At 56.3% G+C, this 16,934-nt stretch overlaps 3 protein-coding genes across 3 annotated transcripts in view; 1 reads left to right on the top strand and 2 right to left on the bottom strand.

The window, feature by feature from the left end:
* The window catches only part of VOLCADRAFT_108446 (uncharacterized protein), a gene marked incomplete at both ends in the record, with an annotated part of 9,387 nt that extends 6,389 nt beyond the window's left edge, over positions 1-2,998 (top strand). Inside the window, 4 exons of the mRNA XM_002959000.1 lie at positions 1,254-1,459; positions 2,114-2,254; positions 2,616-2,807; positions 2,941-2,998. Coding sequence (XP_002959046.1) covers positions 1,254-1,459; positions 2,114-2,254; positions 2,616-2,807; positions 2,941-2,998 — 597 coding nt within the window. The remainder of the gene's footprint in view (positions 1-1,253; positions 1,460-2,113; positions 2,255-2,615; positions 2,808-2,940) is intronic.
* A 1,532-nt stretch (positions 2,999-4,530) lies between these two features.
* Positions 4,531-10,408, bottom strand: VOLCADRAFT_100415 (uncharacterized protein; the record flags this gene model as incomplete). The annotated part of the gene is made up of 9 exons (XM_002958986.1): positions 4,531-4,578; positions 4,851-4,931; positions 7,971-8,122; positions 9,020-9,169; positions 9,248-9,396; positions 9,470-9,758; positions 9,798-9,831; positions 9,907-9,995; positions 10,027-10,408. The coding sequence occupies 9 exons, from the start codon at positions 10,406-10,408 to the stop codon at positions 4,531-4,533; spliced, it is 1,374 nt and encodes a 457-aa protein (XP_002959032.1).
* Positions 10,409-11,421: 1,013 nt separating this feature from the next.
* Positions 11,422-16,804, bottom strand: VOLCADRAFT_108445 (uncharacterized protein). The gene is made up of 10 exons (XM_002958985.1): positions 16,616-16,804; positions 16,387-16,518; positions 15,491-15,625; positions 15,197-15,262; positions 14,729-14,938; positions 14,170-14,425; positions 13,713-13,825; positions 13,384-13,448; positions 12,728-12,914; positions 11,422-12,315 (listed from the first exon to the last, which is right to left on the bottom strand). Exons 1-10 carry the CDS (start codon positions 16,742-16,744, stop codon positions 11,962-11,964), a joined length of 1,647 nt encoding a protein of 548 aa, XP_002959031.1. The 5' UTR covers positions 16,745-16,804; the 3' UTR covers positions 11,422-11,961.
* Positions 16,805-16,934: the final 130 nt, after the last annotated feature.

Here is a 16,934-nt window from a genome sequence, read left to right as displayed (position 1 = left end):
CTGTGTGTTTTTTAATTATTTGAACCGCGATACGAGAAAGGTACGATAAGGCGTGTGGTATCATGCGCACGCGCGGTGTGTATGTGTGTATAGGGTTTTAGAAACCTAAGCTCTCTCCCGCGGAGGGGAGAGGGGCGTGAGGGGGCCCTCTGGACCCCCCTCCTAAAGCGGCAAGGAGAGCCGCAGGTCCGCTAGCTCCTCCGCTCTCCTCCCCCCGGGGGTTGGGGGTGGGAGAGGCGTCGCTCTCACGCTCTCACGCTCTCACGAGCCAAGAGGCTCCGTCACGCGAGTACCGCTGCGTACTGAGCCTCTGAAACACACAACAAGACTCCCCTCTCCCTCCCCGGCCTGGTTGGGGGGGTCTTGGGGTGAGAGTTCACCTCACCAAGACCCGGGAGGAAACTCGGAAACCCCCCAGGTACCGACCCCGCCCCCCACATCCCTACTAGGGCACGAGGCCCTCATGTGAAGCTCACCGGGTCTCTCATCCCGATTCTTAATTCGTTGCGGGGTTCAAGCGGGCAGGGTTCAAGAAACTAAACACGCTAACCACCCCTCGAGCGCACGTGACGGGGCCGGGGGGCGGGCACGGACTAGCCGCTAGCAGCTATCAGTTCAGTTCACCGACGGGGCAGCAGCACAGCACCACACCACACCGGCATATAACTCACACACAGCGTCACCCCGTCTGCTCTACAGGCCCCCCCCTTCGCCTCCAACTCCCCCCAAGCCACCTACTGCAGCAACGACCTCTCAAAAAACCGCCCCTGCCACTGCCCCTGCCTGCCGCAACCTGTGGCGAGGCGGCACCACACCTCCCCCCCGCGAAAAAAGCCGTCCGTAGGCCCTTAGACCCAACAAAGGACACCCCAGACCCCGCAAAGGAAAGCCCTCGCAGGCGCGTAGCGCGTATTCCCTCAGCCCCTCCCCCCGCCCAGCGGGATGGCCCACCCACCTACCGGGGTACTCCTAGCACCCCCTCTCCTCCTCCTCCCCTTCCTCTCCCAGCCCTACTGTCTGTACGCAACACAGGCGCCCGTCCACCACGGGCCCGTTAAAACAGGATGGTCGGGGCCCGGGTGCTTTTGTGCTTTATAGAGTGATGTTGGTAATGTGCAGGTACGACACAGGGGGGAATATTGGTGGCAGGTCGTGTCACGTTGGGCTTCCAGAATCCCGCGCCCGCGCCCTTCCCCCGAATGCGCATCCGTACATATCCGTACATATCCGTACATGCACACATACACACGCAGGGTCTAGGCCTCGCAGTGTCACCTCGCAAGCCGCTGGTGGTGGTGGTTAGTCGGTTGGTACCGCAGAAAGGAATCCATCTCATCAAGGCCGCAATCTTCCGTACATTGGAGCGTGGCGGGCAGTTCGTATTGCTCGGGTCGGGCCACTCAGATCCGGTGTTTCGGAGCCTGGCGGAGGGTCAGTTCAAGAACCACCCGGACTGCAGGTGGGGGAGGATGTCTGTATGTATGTGTAGAACAACTGTATGTGCGTATGTATGTGCGTATGTATGTAATATTCTCTTACGTGCATGTACAGTGTGTGTGTTTTTGGAGGGGGGAAAGTGGGGGGAAAGATACATGAAGAAGTGGAGGGGGAGATGCGTGCGCATGTGTCCTTCGGTTGTAGCCAGAGGGACGGATTGAGGGGGGCTCTCTCTCTCTCTCTCTCTCTCTCTCTCTCTCGAGGTGAGCTTGCGCTGCTGAAAGAGTTTTACCTCCGGGCTCCTTGAGCTGATGCATGGGGTCCTCTTTCGTACCTTTCGTAACTTCGTTTTGTTTTTCATAACTGGGCATAGGTAGGTTGAGTCATATGAAATTTGGTACTGCAGCCACCGTACAGTGACGTACATTCGCGGCGTCATCATCACACCACAAACGTTTCGTTGTTCGATTACCCAGATCTACTTCACTCCCGGGAAGGTGTGAGGAGGACCTGCGGCGGCGGCGGCCGCAGCCAAAACCACATCTTCCAATCAGCTAGATACTGTCCCTGGATTCGAAATCCAGGTTTGCCGATTATTTATCTCGTCCGGTGCTCTACCAGGTTGAGTTACGCCGGTGTTGTGTGTGTGAATGTATGTTTGTTTGTATGAGAGTAGGCTGATGATCATGTACAGCGAGCGCCTGGCTCACCAAATCTACGCAGCGGCGGATGTGGTGGTGGTGCCGTCCATGTTCGAGCCCTGCGGCCTGACGCAGATGATTGCGCTGCGGTACGGCGCCGTACCTGTCGTACGCAGGTAAGGAAGGAAGTACGGCGCGGCACAGGGTGTGAGGCACGCGGTGGTGTCTGCTGGGCTCTGCTGGGAGCGGTTGGCGGTTAGCGGAGCCGGGAAGGGAAGGGAACGAGGGGGCCGCCGTTGAACCAACTCCCATCCGCTTTCCAAAATATACATACATACATACATACGTACGTAGTTCGTATCTCTCTTCTATGCAGTACTAGTTATATATTTGGCATATTTGGCATCGCCGCTGATTTGTTGACTTAACTTAATGCTATCGTCAACATCATATCATCCATGACAGTACGAAGTGTATTTCTTTTCTGTGGTCATTGGAAGTGTCCTGTCTTGTCCTGTATCCTGATATCCTGATTAGGACCGGCGGCCTGGCGGATACGGTGTTCGACGTGGATGGGCCCGCGGCGGCTGGACCGCGTAACGGCTACACCTTCGACGGTACCGACGAGGGCTCCATGTACGGCGCACTGGATCGTGCGTTACAGCTGTACGAACAGCAGCCGGGCCGGTGGGCGGCTTTGTCATGCGACAACATGCGCCTGGATGTCAGGTAAGGTTGTGTGCGCCCTGCCACGCGATTCCCCGAGTCGTTAACCCCCCTCCGGCCCCACCTCTCCTACCCGCCACCATACACACAACACACACACTCCCCCTCCCCTTTTCCCCCCCCCCGTGCGCCGCAGCTGGGCCAAGTCCGCCGAGAGCTATGTGGACGTGTACCGTTCTGTGGCGGCGGAGTGATGATAGGGGGGTGATGGTGTACAGGGGTGATGATATAGTGGTGTGTATTTGTGTAAAGGACGGAAAGAGCCGCCTCCATTGAAAAGCCAATAGCAGCACCACGACGATGACGGCACCCCTTGAAGGTGCCTTTAGCGCGCGACGATGACGGCACCCCTTGAAGGTGCCTTTAGCGCGCGGAAGATCTTTTTCGGCGCCGCTCTTATTTTCCGCGGTGGCGCATTTTTGAGAGGGCACAGTGTGCGGCGCTTGGGAGCTGGAGGTGGTGGAATGTATGTATGTATGTATGTGTAAGATAAATCTCGCTATTATTATTTCGTTCTGTACGAGCGATGTGCGATTATGGAAGCTGTGTATGTATGTATATGTATATGTATGTACGTGTGCACGCCTGGGGTACATGTGCCCTAGCTAGCTGAGGGTTTTACTTTCCCTTCCGCCCGGGGAGGGTGGGGGCCCAACAACCTCTCATGCTGCCGGGACGCTAAAAACCAGTCACCGCCAGAGATCTTAGGTCAACTGACGAGTTGTCCGTTTGCCTGTCTGTCTGTCTCTTTGTCTGTCTGCCACACACCACTTTTAATGTGCGGTGCGCGGTTCAATGCAGCAGCAGCAGCAGCAGCAGGCGCAGGGAGCTGCACGGGGATAGAGGCACAGGGACAAAAGCAGCGTTGGCGGGTTCATCTCCCGTTCGTCCACCTCTCCCTTCCCTTGACCCCCACTCCTTGAAACCATACCCTGCGGATAATTATCGTACGGAAGTACGACAGGCATTGTAAAGCAGCCGGCACACAGGGAGAGATGCCAGCAGCAGATGTGAGAGAGGCGGCAGCGGAGGGATGAGGCGGGGGTGGTGGTGGAGCAAAGGCTCTAGCGTGCACTTATTCCCCCTATGCAGCTGCAGCATTCCACATAGGTTGCTAACTAAGGAATGCAACAACACACACACACACATATTAAAGAGCAATAAATATATATTCAGTGCTCGTGCGTACTTCTGTCATCCATCCACACCCTCCTCCTGTGCGTCTGTGTCTATATACATACATACATACATAACATACATACATACATACACCATAAACATACATACATACATATGCATATACGCTACACACGGAAGCCACGGACATGTCCACATGAGAACGCCCAGCTGTGTGTTGCTTTAGTGTCTATTACGCTGTAACGGCCCCGAGGACCGCCAACCAGCCGCACACAACAGGTGGCCCCTGCCGCCACCTCCCCCCCCCCGCCCCACCCCACCGCCCCCTCACTTACCCCAACCACTGCGCACAGCTGGGGGAGCAGGGCCTATCTATCACCCTCCTCCTCCCCCTGTCCCGGTCCCTAACATCCGATACATGAATATATACAGCATCTGTCAACCAAAGTACTGCACGACGCAGCGCAACCGAAAGGTATATGAGGATATGCCACACAATACAACAGCACCAACGTTTTTTTACAAACTGTGCTTGACTGTGAATTCATAAATGCGCCGCCCTTCTCTTCTCCCTGCCGCGCCATGTGTACTACCCGTCACTTCTTCGAGGACGGAGAGTCGCTGTATGCGTTTGTACCTCTGGGGCAAATACGGGTGCTGCTGATGTGGGTGGAAGCTCTACAATGTCTAAGCAGAGAGCACATACTAGGGGATGCAACTAAAAAGGCAGCAGTGTCCGTTCGAATCCTGCCTGGCGCTTTACACTGGGCGACTTCGTAAACAGCACGGCGAATATTATCATACACACGCACATCCTTGTAACATGATGCTCATGGTGATGACAATTGTGATGCACACTTCGACGAGACGACCCTGATGAAGAGCATCAGCACATCCCTACCCACCCACCTTCGCTTCCCACTCTCCCCTAGCGCGTAGAGTCCTCCCGCCTTCCTCATCGTACACGACTATCCATTCCCCATACACACACTGGGGGAGGGCAGCACATACGGGTAGATCCGCGTTCACCGGTGACCACCTTAACGGCAACGCGTGACGGGCAAAACTGGGCGCACAGAGAGGTAGGCCGCAGAAAGGGGATTGTGTTGTGATAGAAACGCGAGAGGGGCGTTTTTGGGGTACTAGCGCGCAGTGCACCGATGGTGGTATTTTGAACCTAGAACTCAATATGTACTTGGCTCTTGCATTGGCCTATAACCCTCCTCCTCTCCAAAACTGCTCACCAGCTACACGACCCAACCTTGCTATGGGAGTCCGGTAGGTCTCGATGACATGACACCATTAAACAGTTTGCATAATTAAGATTTGATTCGTTCCAAGAAACCAGTGAAATTTCCTAATCCTCTCAGTGGCGGGAAGCCTGCTTTGATCAAAGTTCTTGAAGTAGCAGCGGCGGGCATCCTTTTCCACTCCCGCCCCGGGTCTCCTGAAAGACAGAAACCAAATTCGTGCCCGCGCACCCACCCACACTCATCCGCCACTATTCAGTCATTGGCATTATAACAAATTGACACTGCAACAACATATCCGCTCGTTTCATTAAGAGACCCAACGCCGTCTGCCTCAACCCCCCAACAGACGGAGCCACCACCACAACTGCAATGGACACACATTCGATGATACGATTGGGGGAGTGCAGGGCGCTTGATGGACGCCCAGTGGGGGGCGGGAGAAGATTCACCCCTCCTTTCCCGCGATACCGCCCGCAAAAGACGTGCGGAGGCGAACCCCTCAACATGCCCACCGGGGATCATCGTCGCAGTCCAATGGCCTCCACACGCCGCCTGATGGTGGGGTGGAATGTACCCCGTAGACCCCAACAACCCCCAAAACGACGAGAACGCCGCATCAGGGTCCGCCAAAGGGCGAATGCAGTCGCCACAAGGGGTGTCGCCTTATTGGGCCCTTTCTTGTCGGACCCTTCCCCTTTCCATGACACGCTACCGCCAATCTGTGCAGCAGCAGCAGCACTAATACCACCACCACCACCACCACCAGCCGCAGCAGCCCACAGGAAGCCTACCAGGCGACTCCACTCGCAAAGAATGCGCACTTTCCACGTGAGCACACCACATCTCGGCAAATTTCCAAAAGCTCCCATCTTCGCCTCATGTGACCTTCATCAGCAGAATCAAAGTCACAGAGCTTAAAAGTAGTCCGACTGCGCAGAGAAGGGAAGGGCTTCCCAGACATCAAACGCCACCGCACAATGTTGTGTCCGCAAAAACCCAGTTCGTGTCTGCTATGCTTCGTAAAGGCGGTTGAGGGGACGCTGTACACTCCAGGCAGATCCCGCAGACCCGACCCGACCAAGGACAGGATCATCGTTAGTTCCCCGGAATGCAGCGATGCCCGCGACGTGACACATGACGTGACTCTCACAAGTGCAAATGAAAGGGAGGCTGTGCACACGCTTGCTAAATAATACAGGGGAGCAAAGCATTGCATCTAACTCAAGCAGCTGCTCGTGCCCTACTCCGCCCTTAAATCAATCCGACCAGATAGCCCCCATGGGAACCATGGGTCAGTGTTTCTGCTGCAACCGCCTGCTGCGTGCTTCACTCCAGAAAGGACCTGCGGGGGCACCGCCTCGTCAACCACCACCGACCCACACCCATCTCATCCCGCAATGCGCCAAGAATATGTTTTAAACGAAAGACATGCCAGCAGAGGGACACACAGACATTGCAAAACCACAGCACCTGCATTTCAGCACTAACAAGGGGGAATATATGACGGTGATGATATAATGCCGCCCTCTTATAATGTCGTTTGCAACCCTGCGGACCAGAGCCGTATGCAAAACTGCACCCGCCATATGCGGTGTGGACGTAGCACCCGCCTCCTCTCCCAAAGAAACTTATCAGTCCTATTTAGGCCACCCCTCACCCACTCTACCTCTCGCATCGGCAAAACGCGCCAGCAGCTTCGTCCCCGTATCCTTCTTCCGTCGCACTCGGGGCACCATCGCCCGGCGTGGCTAGCACCTTGTATGACCCCTTTCCCACCTCCCCGGCTTCAGCAGCTTCACAGCATGCCAACGGATAACAACATACATCAACCAAATTGCCACAATGTCCGAACCTAAGCTAAACTGAAGCTGGAATGCAATGCACAGGAAGAAGACGCGTCTTCCATGACGAGGACAATAGGATTCTCCAACCGTTCCTTTCCACAAAAAGGTTTTCGGTCCAGCTTCAAAACGTTGGGGTCCTGGGGGCTCAAGAGCAAAACAGTCGCACGTCGCGCCCTTGGCCGGCCACGCGGGTGGCATCCAGTCCAGTCCAGTCCACGACCACACGATCCTTAATGCATTTTTCAAAGCATTTAGATGTGGCTGAAGCCGCAGATCCCTCCTCCAGATGCTACCTTGTAGAAAGACCAAACCGCAGCCTGTTGACCCGGACCTGACTGTTGTCCTCAACAGGCCTCGTGAGACTTCCAACATCGAAAGATGCCTTGGTAGCGCAGCACCAGTGTGCAGCACCACGAGCACCAGCAACCCTGGGCCCTTCCTTGCTCCCAGCCATCACCAACGGCCCCGCCACCACCGATGATATCGCGCAATGTTACCGCGCCGTCGCCGTCACGGTGCGAAGGGCTCAGAGCAATAGCCCGGGGAACCTGCTGTTGATCATGCGGGACTGGGGACGGCGACCCGACTCCAGCATTTCGCGCCCAGCCTTGACCTGCATGCCACATTCACCAACCGTTAGGACAGACTGCCCACAGATAGAAGTCCACAAATCAAATCTATGCTTACCACCAGCTCATAGCTGCTGCAAACTCTTACCCAAATTCCTTTTCCTCCTCATCACGCCCCGCAACACACCCCTTTCCCCTCTCACCTCTCACCGCCCCACCCAGAAACCCTTGCGCCAGCAAAACACGAAACGACAAAGCAGAAGACAGAAGACCACGCACCCAAAACACGCAGGCCATGCAGGCGCGCACATCCCCAATCCCGCCCCACGCCGCGACAATCCCACACCCACACACATCACGCACTTTGGCTACGAGGCGCATTTTGTCCATGGCAGTGATGCGGCAGCAGCCCCCGATGTCCAGCTCCGTCAGTACGGGCAGCCGCAGGAGGGCGCTCACCGCGTCATGGGTCAGCGCGGTGGCCCCACACAGCGACAGCTTCATAGGGCACATATCTGAAGACATCGGGCAGGAGACAGACGTCAAAACTGGATGGGGTTACCTACCTGTTAAAAGAGGGGGTTGAAGCACCCCCCCTGTGCAACCGATTGATCAAGTGATTGTTGCACTGGAAGACAGAAGTCCGTTCGGATTTGGGTTTGACGACCCTGACAGACTTAAACAGAGATTTCCAACTTCACGGCTACGAGTTAACTCTCCGTCCGTTTTGTATTGTAATCTACACAAGGTATGCTTTACGTTTATGGCATTTGAGTGAATGAACAAAGCTTTGTGCGATGTCGCCGGGAAAGAGGTAGGAACAGCAGAGGAAGGAGACTGCGGTCGTAACTACAGACCGGGCAGAGACCCTCTTTGCAAACTATGCCCACCATGTCCACGTACCACAGCCACGTATATCCCGCGCAGACAATTACATCGCATCCTGTTCTTATAGTGTTAAAAGGTTGTGGCGAAAAGTGGGTTTTATCGCACAGGGTACGACACGCGTAGAATAAGCCAAAGCAGGATTGAAAATATAGCTATCACGTCCCTAGCAGCAATTCCCCAGTCTTCCTATCATCGTGTGCGAAAGTTGTGCACAGCCTTCCAAATGCCGCCAAACCTTCCTCTTTCCTCATTTGTCATATCACGGAAATTTGCCCAAGGGCAAAGTACCGATATACTCGATGCAATAGATCTTCTAGACGCACGTTTTTTCTCAGAGGAGGCATCGGCCATCGGCCTGCCACGCTCAATAGCAAATCGCCTGGCTCACGGCGATGACCTGGATTTTTATTTTTGGAACTTACAGAAGGTCGCTCTTCTGTACAGCTGGAGCATGGCATGACGGCTTCCCATTCCCACGTTAACCCGTCAAGGAAGGTGCTCTTCCCCCACGGAAAGATGCTTACCCATGCTCTGCTGGCTCCACCGGTTGCAGATGCCGTCCACTAGCGCTTTGACGCCCTCGTTATCCACGTGGCTGTAGCTGCTGCGACTAAGGGTGGGCTGCTGCTTATACACGTAGCTGTCTAGCCTCAGGTCAGCGACAGGAAGAGCACCTGCAGGTGCACCCCAAAGCTTCAGTCCGTAATCTGAGGGCTGTAGGCTATTTTTACTGCGGTATTCGTCACCCTTACCAATGTGCCTGAGATTCTCCGCTGTCAGGATAAAGTTGCGCACGATGAGTTCCAGCTGCTTGAGCTCCTTAATGTGTTGAAGCGCGGGGAGCGCCTCATCAAGGTCCGACTTTCTCCCGACGAGGTAGCTTACACGACTCAACGCTGGACTGCAGCACAAATACACCACGCGCGGAAGTTGAGACAAGGGGACGCCGATAGGTAGCATGAATCGGCGCGTACCAGTGCAGGGCGCCAGCCTTAATATTTACTGCCGGCCCGTCGAGCTCCAAATCAGTCAAATTTCCAAGCCTTGACATGATAATGCCAAAACTCTCGTCCAGGCCGACCGTCCGCACTACCAACTTGGTGAGGCATTTCGGCCCCCATTTCTCACAGGATTTTTTGCAGGCCGTCCAGTTCAGCGACGGGATGTTAGCAACGTGTGCAGTTGTTAATTGTTGACAGCCCTCCAAGAGCGGCTCCAGGAAAGTCCCTGACAGGCCGATAAAATTTGTGTCCTTTTGCGAAACTGCATAGCAGCAAGAGCTCAAAGCAGTTCAATACCCACCATGTACGCGGTCAAGCTCTTCAGCCATGAAAGACTGCAACAAAGGCGCTGAGCGCACCAGAGCGCACAAGGCAGCATCCGTGACGTGCTTGGCGTTGGTAAGTTTCACCTTCACGAGCTTGGCGCCGACGCGCTGCGCAACCATGAGCACCAGCCTGTCCGATACAGCCTCCCCAGAGAAACATATCTCCGTATAACCTACAAAAAGGGGGCAAGGTTTCGGGCTTACCCGTCTTGGCGGCCAGGGGCCCCAACCAACTCGGCGCGAACATACCAACAAGGAGCCCTGCAGCCGCGTAGAAAACCTCCTCCTTCTGAACCATGTTCAGACGCCTGAATCGCTGAATGGAAGACTGGTTGCAAAACGTGTTCTCCAGAACGTCGAAGCCGATGCACACTCCCGGGTTCACCTCACGCGCCACTGCGCGCCATTGCTTACAGACGCCACAGAAGGCAAGCAAATGCACTAGTGCATGCCCAGGAGGCTCGTTCTGCACCAGATAGGTGGCAATGCTTCGCACCGCAGCATCCGGGAGGTGAGCATCCTGTTGGCCGCTGGTACTTGTGTCATTCCAAGTGCCAAAATTGAGTCTCGCGAAGGCATCTGCCATATCTGAGCAGTCATGCTCCGGCTCGTGTGGCCGCACTTCCTGGCAGGCGGCCCCCATCTTCGAAAATATAGTCCGTATGAAAATGCAATAACGCAAAGTTTTTAATTTTAATAGGATTAAGCTTGTAGATGTTTGGAGCAAGTGACCGAAGAAATCCTGGATTGTACTTCCACCCCAGTTTACCGTACCCGTCGTGCCCCTCTAGGAAACCCGTTCTGCACATGAAATTTCAGGCACATATGAAGCGTAACGAGAACGATGTAATTTTGTCAGGCTGGGAGGTCCACGCGATATGACCACCTTTTGCTGCGCTTCCGTCGCCCTTTCGTTTCCTTAAACCCGAAGCATTTTCGTCGTTTTCCAGAGAGGCAATCCTTAGGATTAGGTCAATTTAAATCGCCGTAACCCTAACATTGGTACCCCCCGAGCCTGGACCGTTGAAGGGGGAGCTTGGCTCTAATGGGCTCATACGTTTTCATATTAATATCGGGGAGGAACTAGGATTACAGCTGCGCGTTGCGCGTTGCGAGAACGTGGGGAAGCACATTCGCAGCCTCAGCGTTATGTCGCGTCAAATGTTCATCAACTGCAAGCGCATATTGCAGCTCTTTGCTACTTTGCAGTGTCCCAACACACGCTCGACAGGCAAACGCCCTCCCAAGTACTCTACCTCGCGTTCGTTTGCAGCAACTGTCAAGTACTGGAACATCTTGCGGCGTACATAATAAAGGCGGGGCAACAAATACCGTACAGGTATCCGCGCACAGTTCGTTGCTAACGCTGAAAAGGAGCTTTTTAATTTCCGGTTAGCTACACCTGTTGCCGCCATTTTCCCAGGCAAACTCTTTTGCTCTTTCATCACCAACTTCAGAACATCCTCTTCCGCTCCCGGGGCTCTCTGCCTAATCCCAAAGGACATAAGAAAATAGGCTTCAAAAAGCTTCCATCACCTGAACCTTATCAAAATAGCTTTCATCACCAGGGCAGGTAAGCCCCCTGCCCCTCCACTGTTACGTACATTCCGTTAATTACACATGCCGGGCCCCGTCCCTGTAACAAGACGTCCACACACGCACAGTGCCTCCAAGCCACTCAACCAGCTATGAGACTCGTGCCTCTCTCCTCCTTCTCAGCTCGGTGCTCTGTTAGTCCGTTAGTGAATCGTCCACATCCTTCGCCGTCCTGCTAACCGCCTTCATAGCCAAACTGGCGGTAGTTGGTTAGTAAATCCAATGAGACCTCTAAGTCACCCACCACTACCGAGGATGGGACCGCCAAAGGAACTCTCCAATACACACATACACGGGGGCCCCTCACGCCCCTCCCCTTTCCCCTAGGGGGGGAGAAGTGCTTCGGCCGGCGGTCTTATTCATTGCCGATCTGGGCAGCAACACCCCTCTGGCCAGCGTCGTCAGGCCCGGCAAAATATGGACACGATACACCCCCCACCATCACCACCACCGGCCTTCCATCCTCCTCTTGAATGCCACCGCCATCATATAATGATACAAATAACCGACTCCAACCATCAACAGCAGTGCTTACACATGCCTTCACAACAGCACCAGCTCATCCCCATCCTCTCCTCCATCCTCCTCCCCACCCGCACACCCCGCCTTCACCTCGGACTCCAACAACACCCCTGCATGCCGCAACCGCCCCACCAGCGCCGCCGGCGCCGCCGCCACCACCGCCACCCCCCCCGGTGTGTATTCCACGCACTTAACCCGGCCACCCGTATGCAGCTCATTCAACAAATCGCCCGCGCTGTACGGCAACAACGCTCGTACTTCTTCCATGGACTCCTCCAGAACCTGCCCCAGCAACTCCAGCAGCTCGTCCAGTCCCTCGCCTGTACGGCCTGAGATGCAGACCGTACGGCTACGTTTCGCGGCCACACGGCGGATCTGACGCGCGGGCGGGGAAAGTGGGGAGACGAAACAGGGGAAGTTATCTTAAAATGTCTTAAAAAGGCAATAAGCAAACAATAATCGATTCGCACCGGTATGAGTGCCCTGGTAGTTCGCGCAGCTGTAGAGCATGCGATTGATGGATTGCTTGGGGTTTGCTTGGCATCTGAGCTGGCGTGTGTAACTGGCGAGAGGATTCGAACAGGTGACGTCGCCTTGCGTTGATGAGGGATGTCAATTAGGACTTGACACTGATCGAAGGAACATCCCTCCAAAAAGACGTGTGGAGTGCTTCGGCGGTTTCTCACCCACGGGGGCCCGGGTGGCTTCCCCCGGCCGTAGAGGTCCACTGAAATATGTAACAGACACACATACACACAGATACACGACACGTCCCGTACGTCCGTACCTCTTCCGGGTTGCTTGTGGCATCAACTTTATTCCACGCCGTGACCATCGGTGGCATGTCTCCCCCGCCTATCCCCAGCTCCTCCAGCACCTGCATCACCGCGGCGTTCTGTGCGGCTGCGTTGGGGTGGCTGATGTCCACCACGTGCAGGATGATGGAGGCGTCGCGGATCTCCTCCAACGTGGCTCTGAAGGAGAGGAGGAGAAGGTGAAGAAGAGGAGAAGGTGGAGGAGAGGAGAAGGTGGAGGAGAGGAGAGCAGGAGGAGGAGAGGAGAGCAGGAGGAGGAGAGGAGAGCAGGAGGAGGAGAGGAGGAGAAGGTGGAGGAGGAGGAGGAGGAGGAGCGACCCCGTCATAATAAAAACACACATACACACACACACACATACAGACACCTTCACATGCAGGCGCATGGCATCTCACTGCCGCTGTGGAGGGTACCGCACTGCACTGCACCGCACCGGAGAAGATTCATTCTCATTTCACCACATGAACCCCTTTCCCGCTCTCTCTCCCTCCAGCCTCCCTCTCTCTCTTCACCTCCGCGCAGAGGGCCCCTAGACAGGGCCCCCCTCCCTCCCTCTCTCCCTCACCAGGGGGACCGCCCACCAAGAAAACACAACCTTCGCCCGCCACACAAACAAACATACATACATACCTGAACGCCGCCACCAGCTCAGTGGGCAGCTTCTGAATAAAACCCACCGTGTCCGACATGAGGATCTGGGGGGTGGGGAAGGGGGGAGAGAGTTGGCCGGCGGGGGGAAGAACACATGCGAGAAACTGGCGGGCACACACGGCGGGGTCGTGAGGGCGGCGGGGGTCGTAGGCTGAACGAACCGCCACAGGCCATACCGGTCCTGCCCCCTCCTGAGTGGAACTAGAGGGGACAACCCTTTGGTTGTCGTCGTCTTGTTCATCCCCTAAAGGCCCGTACCCATGGACACATACATACATACATACATACATTCATTCATTCATACCCACCTCCTTGTTGCCCTTGAGCCTCAGTCTCCTGGTGGTGGGGTCCAGGGTGGCGAACAGCTGGTCCTCCGCCAGCACCCCCGCGTTGGTCAGGGTGTTGAGGAGGGTGCTCTTGCCTTAGGGGGGAGCCCGGTGGCGGGGAGGGGAGAGAGGGGGAGACGAAACCACGAACGAGTGAAGCTAATGCCAAGAGGAAAGACTGATGCGGTGGGGGGGGACGCGGGAGAGCGGGGCCAGACGTAGGGTGGGATGCTGGCGGACTGGGCCCCGCACCCACTGCCCGCTAATGACCCCCTCCACACGCACCGTGCATCCAAAACAGCCGCATCTCCCGTCCCAACCCTCCCGTCCCCTCCAATTTCACCCACCTCAGACCTCCCGCCACGCCAACCCTCCCCTCGCCCCCTCGCCCACCCACTCCCCTCGCCCACTCCCCCACCCCACCCACTCCCCCGCTCACCTGCATTGGTGTACCCGCAAATCCCCACCACGGGAATGGGGGTCGCGGACCGTTTGTCCCGGTACTGCCGCCGGTGCGTCCTAACCGCCTCCAACTCCCGCCGTAACGCCGCCGCCCTGTCTCGTAGCAGCCGCTTGTCGACCTCTATCTGCTTCTCTCCCGCCCCCTTCACCTGCCCCCCACCCCCCACCCGGTCCAGGTGAGTCCACATCCGGGTCAGGCGGGGGAGCTGGTACTCCGTCTGGGCCAGCTCCACCTGCACGCGCCCGGACCACACCACACCACGTAAATACACACTCGGTGGGGGTAGGTGAACTGTACGAATACAAACTAGGACGAGGGAATGAACGAATGGATGGATGGACGAGAGGAGAGGAGGAGGAGGGGAGAGATGCTCGTCCAAGTGATTGTACGGGCGGGTGTTGGGGGGGGGAGAGGTGAGGAGGGCGAGCGGGGGTGAGGGCATACACACACACTTCTTCTCCGTGTCAGCCCTCCCTCCCAACGTACATACATACATACATACATACAAGCATACATACACTGCAAACACACATACCTGCAGCTGACCTTCCCTGGTCTGTGCGCGCTGCGAAAAAATGTCCAAGATAAGTGCCGTACGGTCGCAAACCCGCACGCTGCCCTCCCCGCCCCCCGCCGCCGTCCCCAGCTGCCGTTCCAGGTTCCGCAGCTGCCCCGGGGACAGCTCGTCGTCGAAGATGACGGTCTCCACGCCCAACGCCGCCACAGCTCGGCCCACCTCAGCCACCTTCCCAAACAGAAGGGGGGGAGGGGGTAATCAATACACACACATATCGTTCAGGAAAATCCGCTCCCGCCCCCTCTAGGGGGTTTCCCTCTTGTATCCGTTAACCCTTCCCTCCCTCCCTCTCACCCAAACTCCCTCCCTCTCAACACCCCCCCCCTACCCCCCCCCCCACGTAAGAAACCCCCAAACAACAATGTGCTGCTCCCCCGCTTTGATTTCCTGACCGGCACACACACACACACACACGCCCGTTCCCACCTTGCCACTGCCTATGTATGTGGACATGTTGGGCGCGTCAAGGAGCTGATACGTGGAGCCCATGACCTGTGTGTGTGTGGGGGGGGGTGGTTGGGTGTGGGGGGGGAAGGGGGGTGGAATATGTATCTACATGTACATGCGTGTTTGTGTGACGAAACCAAACAATGGCAAAGGACACCTGTTATGGAAAGAAGCTCCCTAAGGTGAGGTGAGGTAGTAGGGGGGCAAGGTGCCTTACGGAAAAATACAAAACACACACGCCCTCGCACAGCCTCCCCCCCCCCCCCGACACACCCTCAGTCCAGCCGTCTCCGCCAGCCGCCCCAGCTCGTCCACACTCTCGTGCACGTCGTACGTGTGCCGCCGCTGCTCGCCCTTGATCGCCGCCCCCACCAAAAACACACGCTCGCGCTCATCCTCGGGAGGAAGCTGTACGGAAAGGGAAAACACGTACGGCATCAGTACGGCTTTATTAAACGCTTTGCCCCGCGGTCTCCTGGTCCTTGCGGCTCTCCCCTAACATTTTTAGACCGCTTGCGGCGGCGTTGCCACCACCACCACCACCACCACCACCACCTTCCCCAAGTCCAGCCGCCGCCGCCGCCGCCACACTTGCATATAAAACCGTCATCTCGCCCATTCATGTATTGTTGGCGCTGTTGGTGCTGTGGCGATGATGGTGCTGTTGGGCTGCTGGGGATGTGCTCGCGGATGAATGATGCCTGTTGTGATGTCCTTCTGTGTTTTGCTCGCTCTCCCCCACCCGGCCTTGGCCTTAACTCCCCCCCCCAGGCAGCCCCCTTAATGAGAGTGGGCAAGCACGGTCGTTTAGGTCCCATGGGTCCCTTGGAAAAAGCACGTGAACATAATTGATCGTCCAGGTTGGCCGATCGATTCCCAAGGCTCTAGCGCTTTGGCGTGGGATGCAAGGTCTGGGATGTGATTTCAAACTTTGGGTGAGACCAGCTCCGGAACCGGCTTTTGGGCCTGACCCAGATGCCGTATGCAGCCGCTACGTACAACAACTGATGAGGTGTTTCCTTTGGCGAGAGCGCTCGTAGGAAGGGATGTAATCTAGAGCAGCGAGCACATGCGGGTGGTGACTTCGGTACAAGATGATGATGGGTAGAGTGGTCATGAAAGGTGGACGTAAGGTCGGAAGGGCTGGTCGGGGGTGTCGGAGGGCTTACTTCGGTTTGACGGCCCGGAGTACGTGACCGCTGGTCCGATTGCTGCTGCTGTTCCTGCGCTTGAAGGAAAGCGCTTTCAAAGGACTGCGCCAGCGCGCTTTCCTCCGATACCTGGACAGAGCATTTGATGGCCTGCACAGAGCCAGGGTTCCACCCGGGTCTGTGGGCAAGGATTCGCAGCGAGGACGACGCCATCTGCGTTTGTCAACCATAACTGAACGCATCGCACCCTTGCTGGGAGAGGGGTGCCGACCAGCAAAGGAAGCTGCAGCCGTCCTTGCTTGTAGAGGTGATGGCTATAGATTGGCCCAGGTCGCGACCTGCCGAACGAGCCCAGCGCTGTCGCGCCGGGCGACATAGGTCTCTTCAACGACAACACAGTGTTCCCTATGCAGCCTTACACAAAACGATGTATAAGATGAAACTAATGAAAGATGTTGTCGTCTTGTCAAGCTTGCACGAAACACGTCTTACCCCAAACCTACGGCTGTCCGGCATACAATTTCGGGCCCAGCACAACAGGTTATTGTCCTTCTTATCTGAGGACT

Source organism: Volvox carteri, assembly GCF_000143455.1.
Source record: "Volvox carteri f. nagariensis unplaced genomic scaffold VOLCAscaffold_117, whole genome shotgun sequence".
Taxonomy (NCBI): domain Eukaryota; kingdom Viridiplantae; phylum Chlorophyta; class Chlorophyceae; order Chlamydomonadales; family Volvocaceae; genus Volvox; species Volvox carteri.
Note: the sequence above shows the minus strand (reverse complement) of the source record. Positions and strands in the feature narration are given on the sequence as shown.

Coding starts and splice junctions, on each gene's coding strand:
- VOLCADRAFT_108445 (XM_002958985.1), bottom strand. CDS start 16,744: ATGTCGCCCGGCGCGACAGCGCTGGGCTCGTTCGGCAGGTCGCGACCT. Junction 13,826..14,169: donor TTGCGGGTACACCAATGCAG/GTGAGCGGGGGA, acceptor CTCCCCCCTAAG/GCAAGAGCACCCTCCTCAAC. Junction 12,316..12,727: donor CCACAAGCAACCCGGAAGAG/GTACGGACGTAC, acceptor CCCGCGCGTCAG/ATCCGCCGTGTGGCCGCGAA.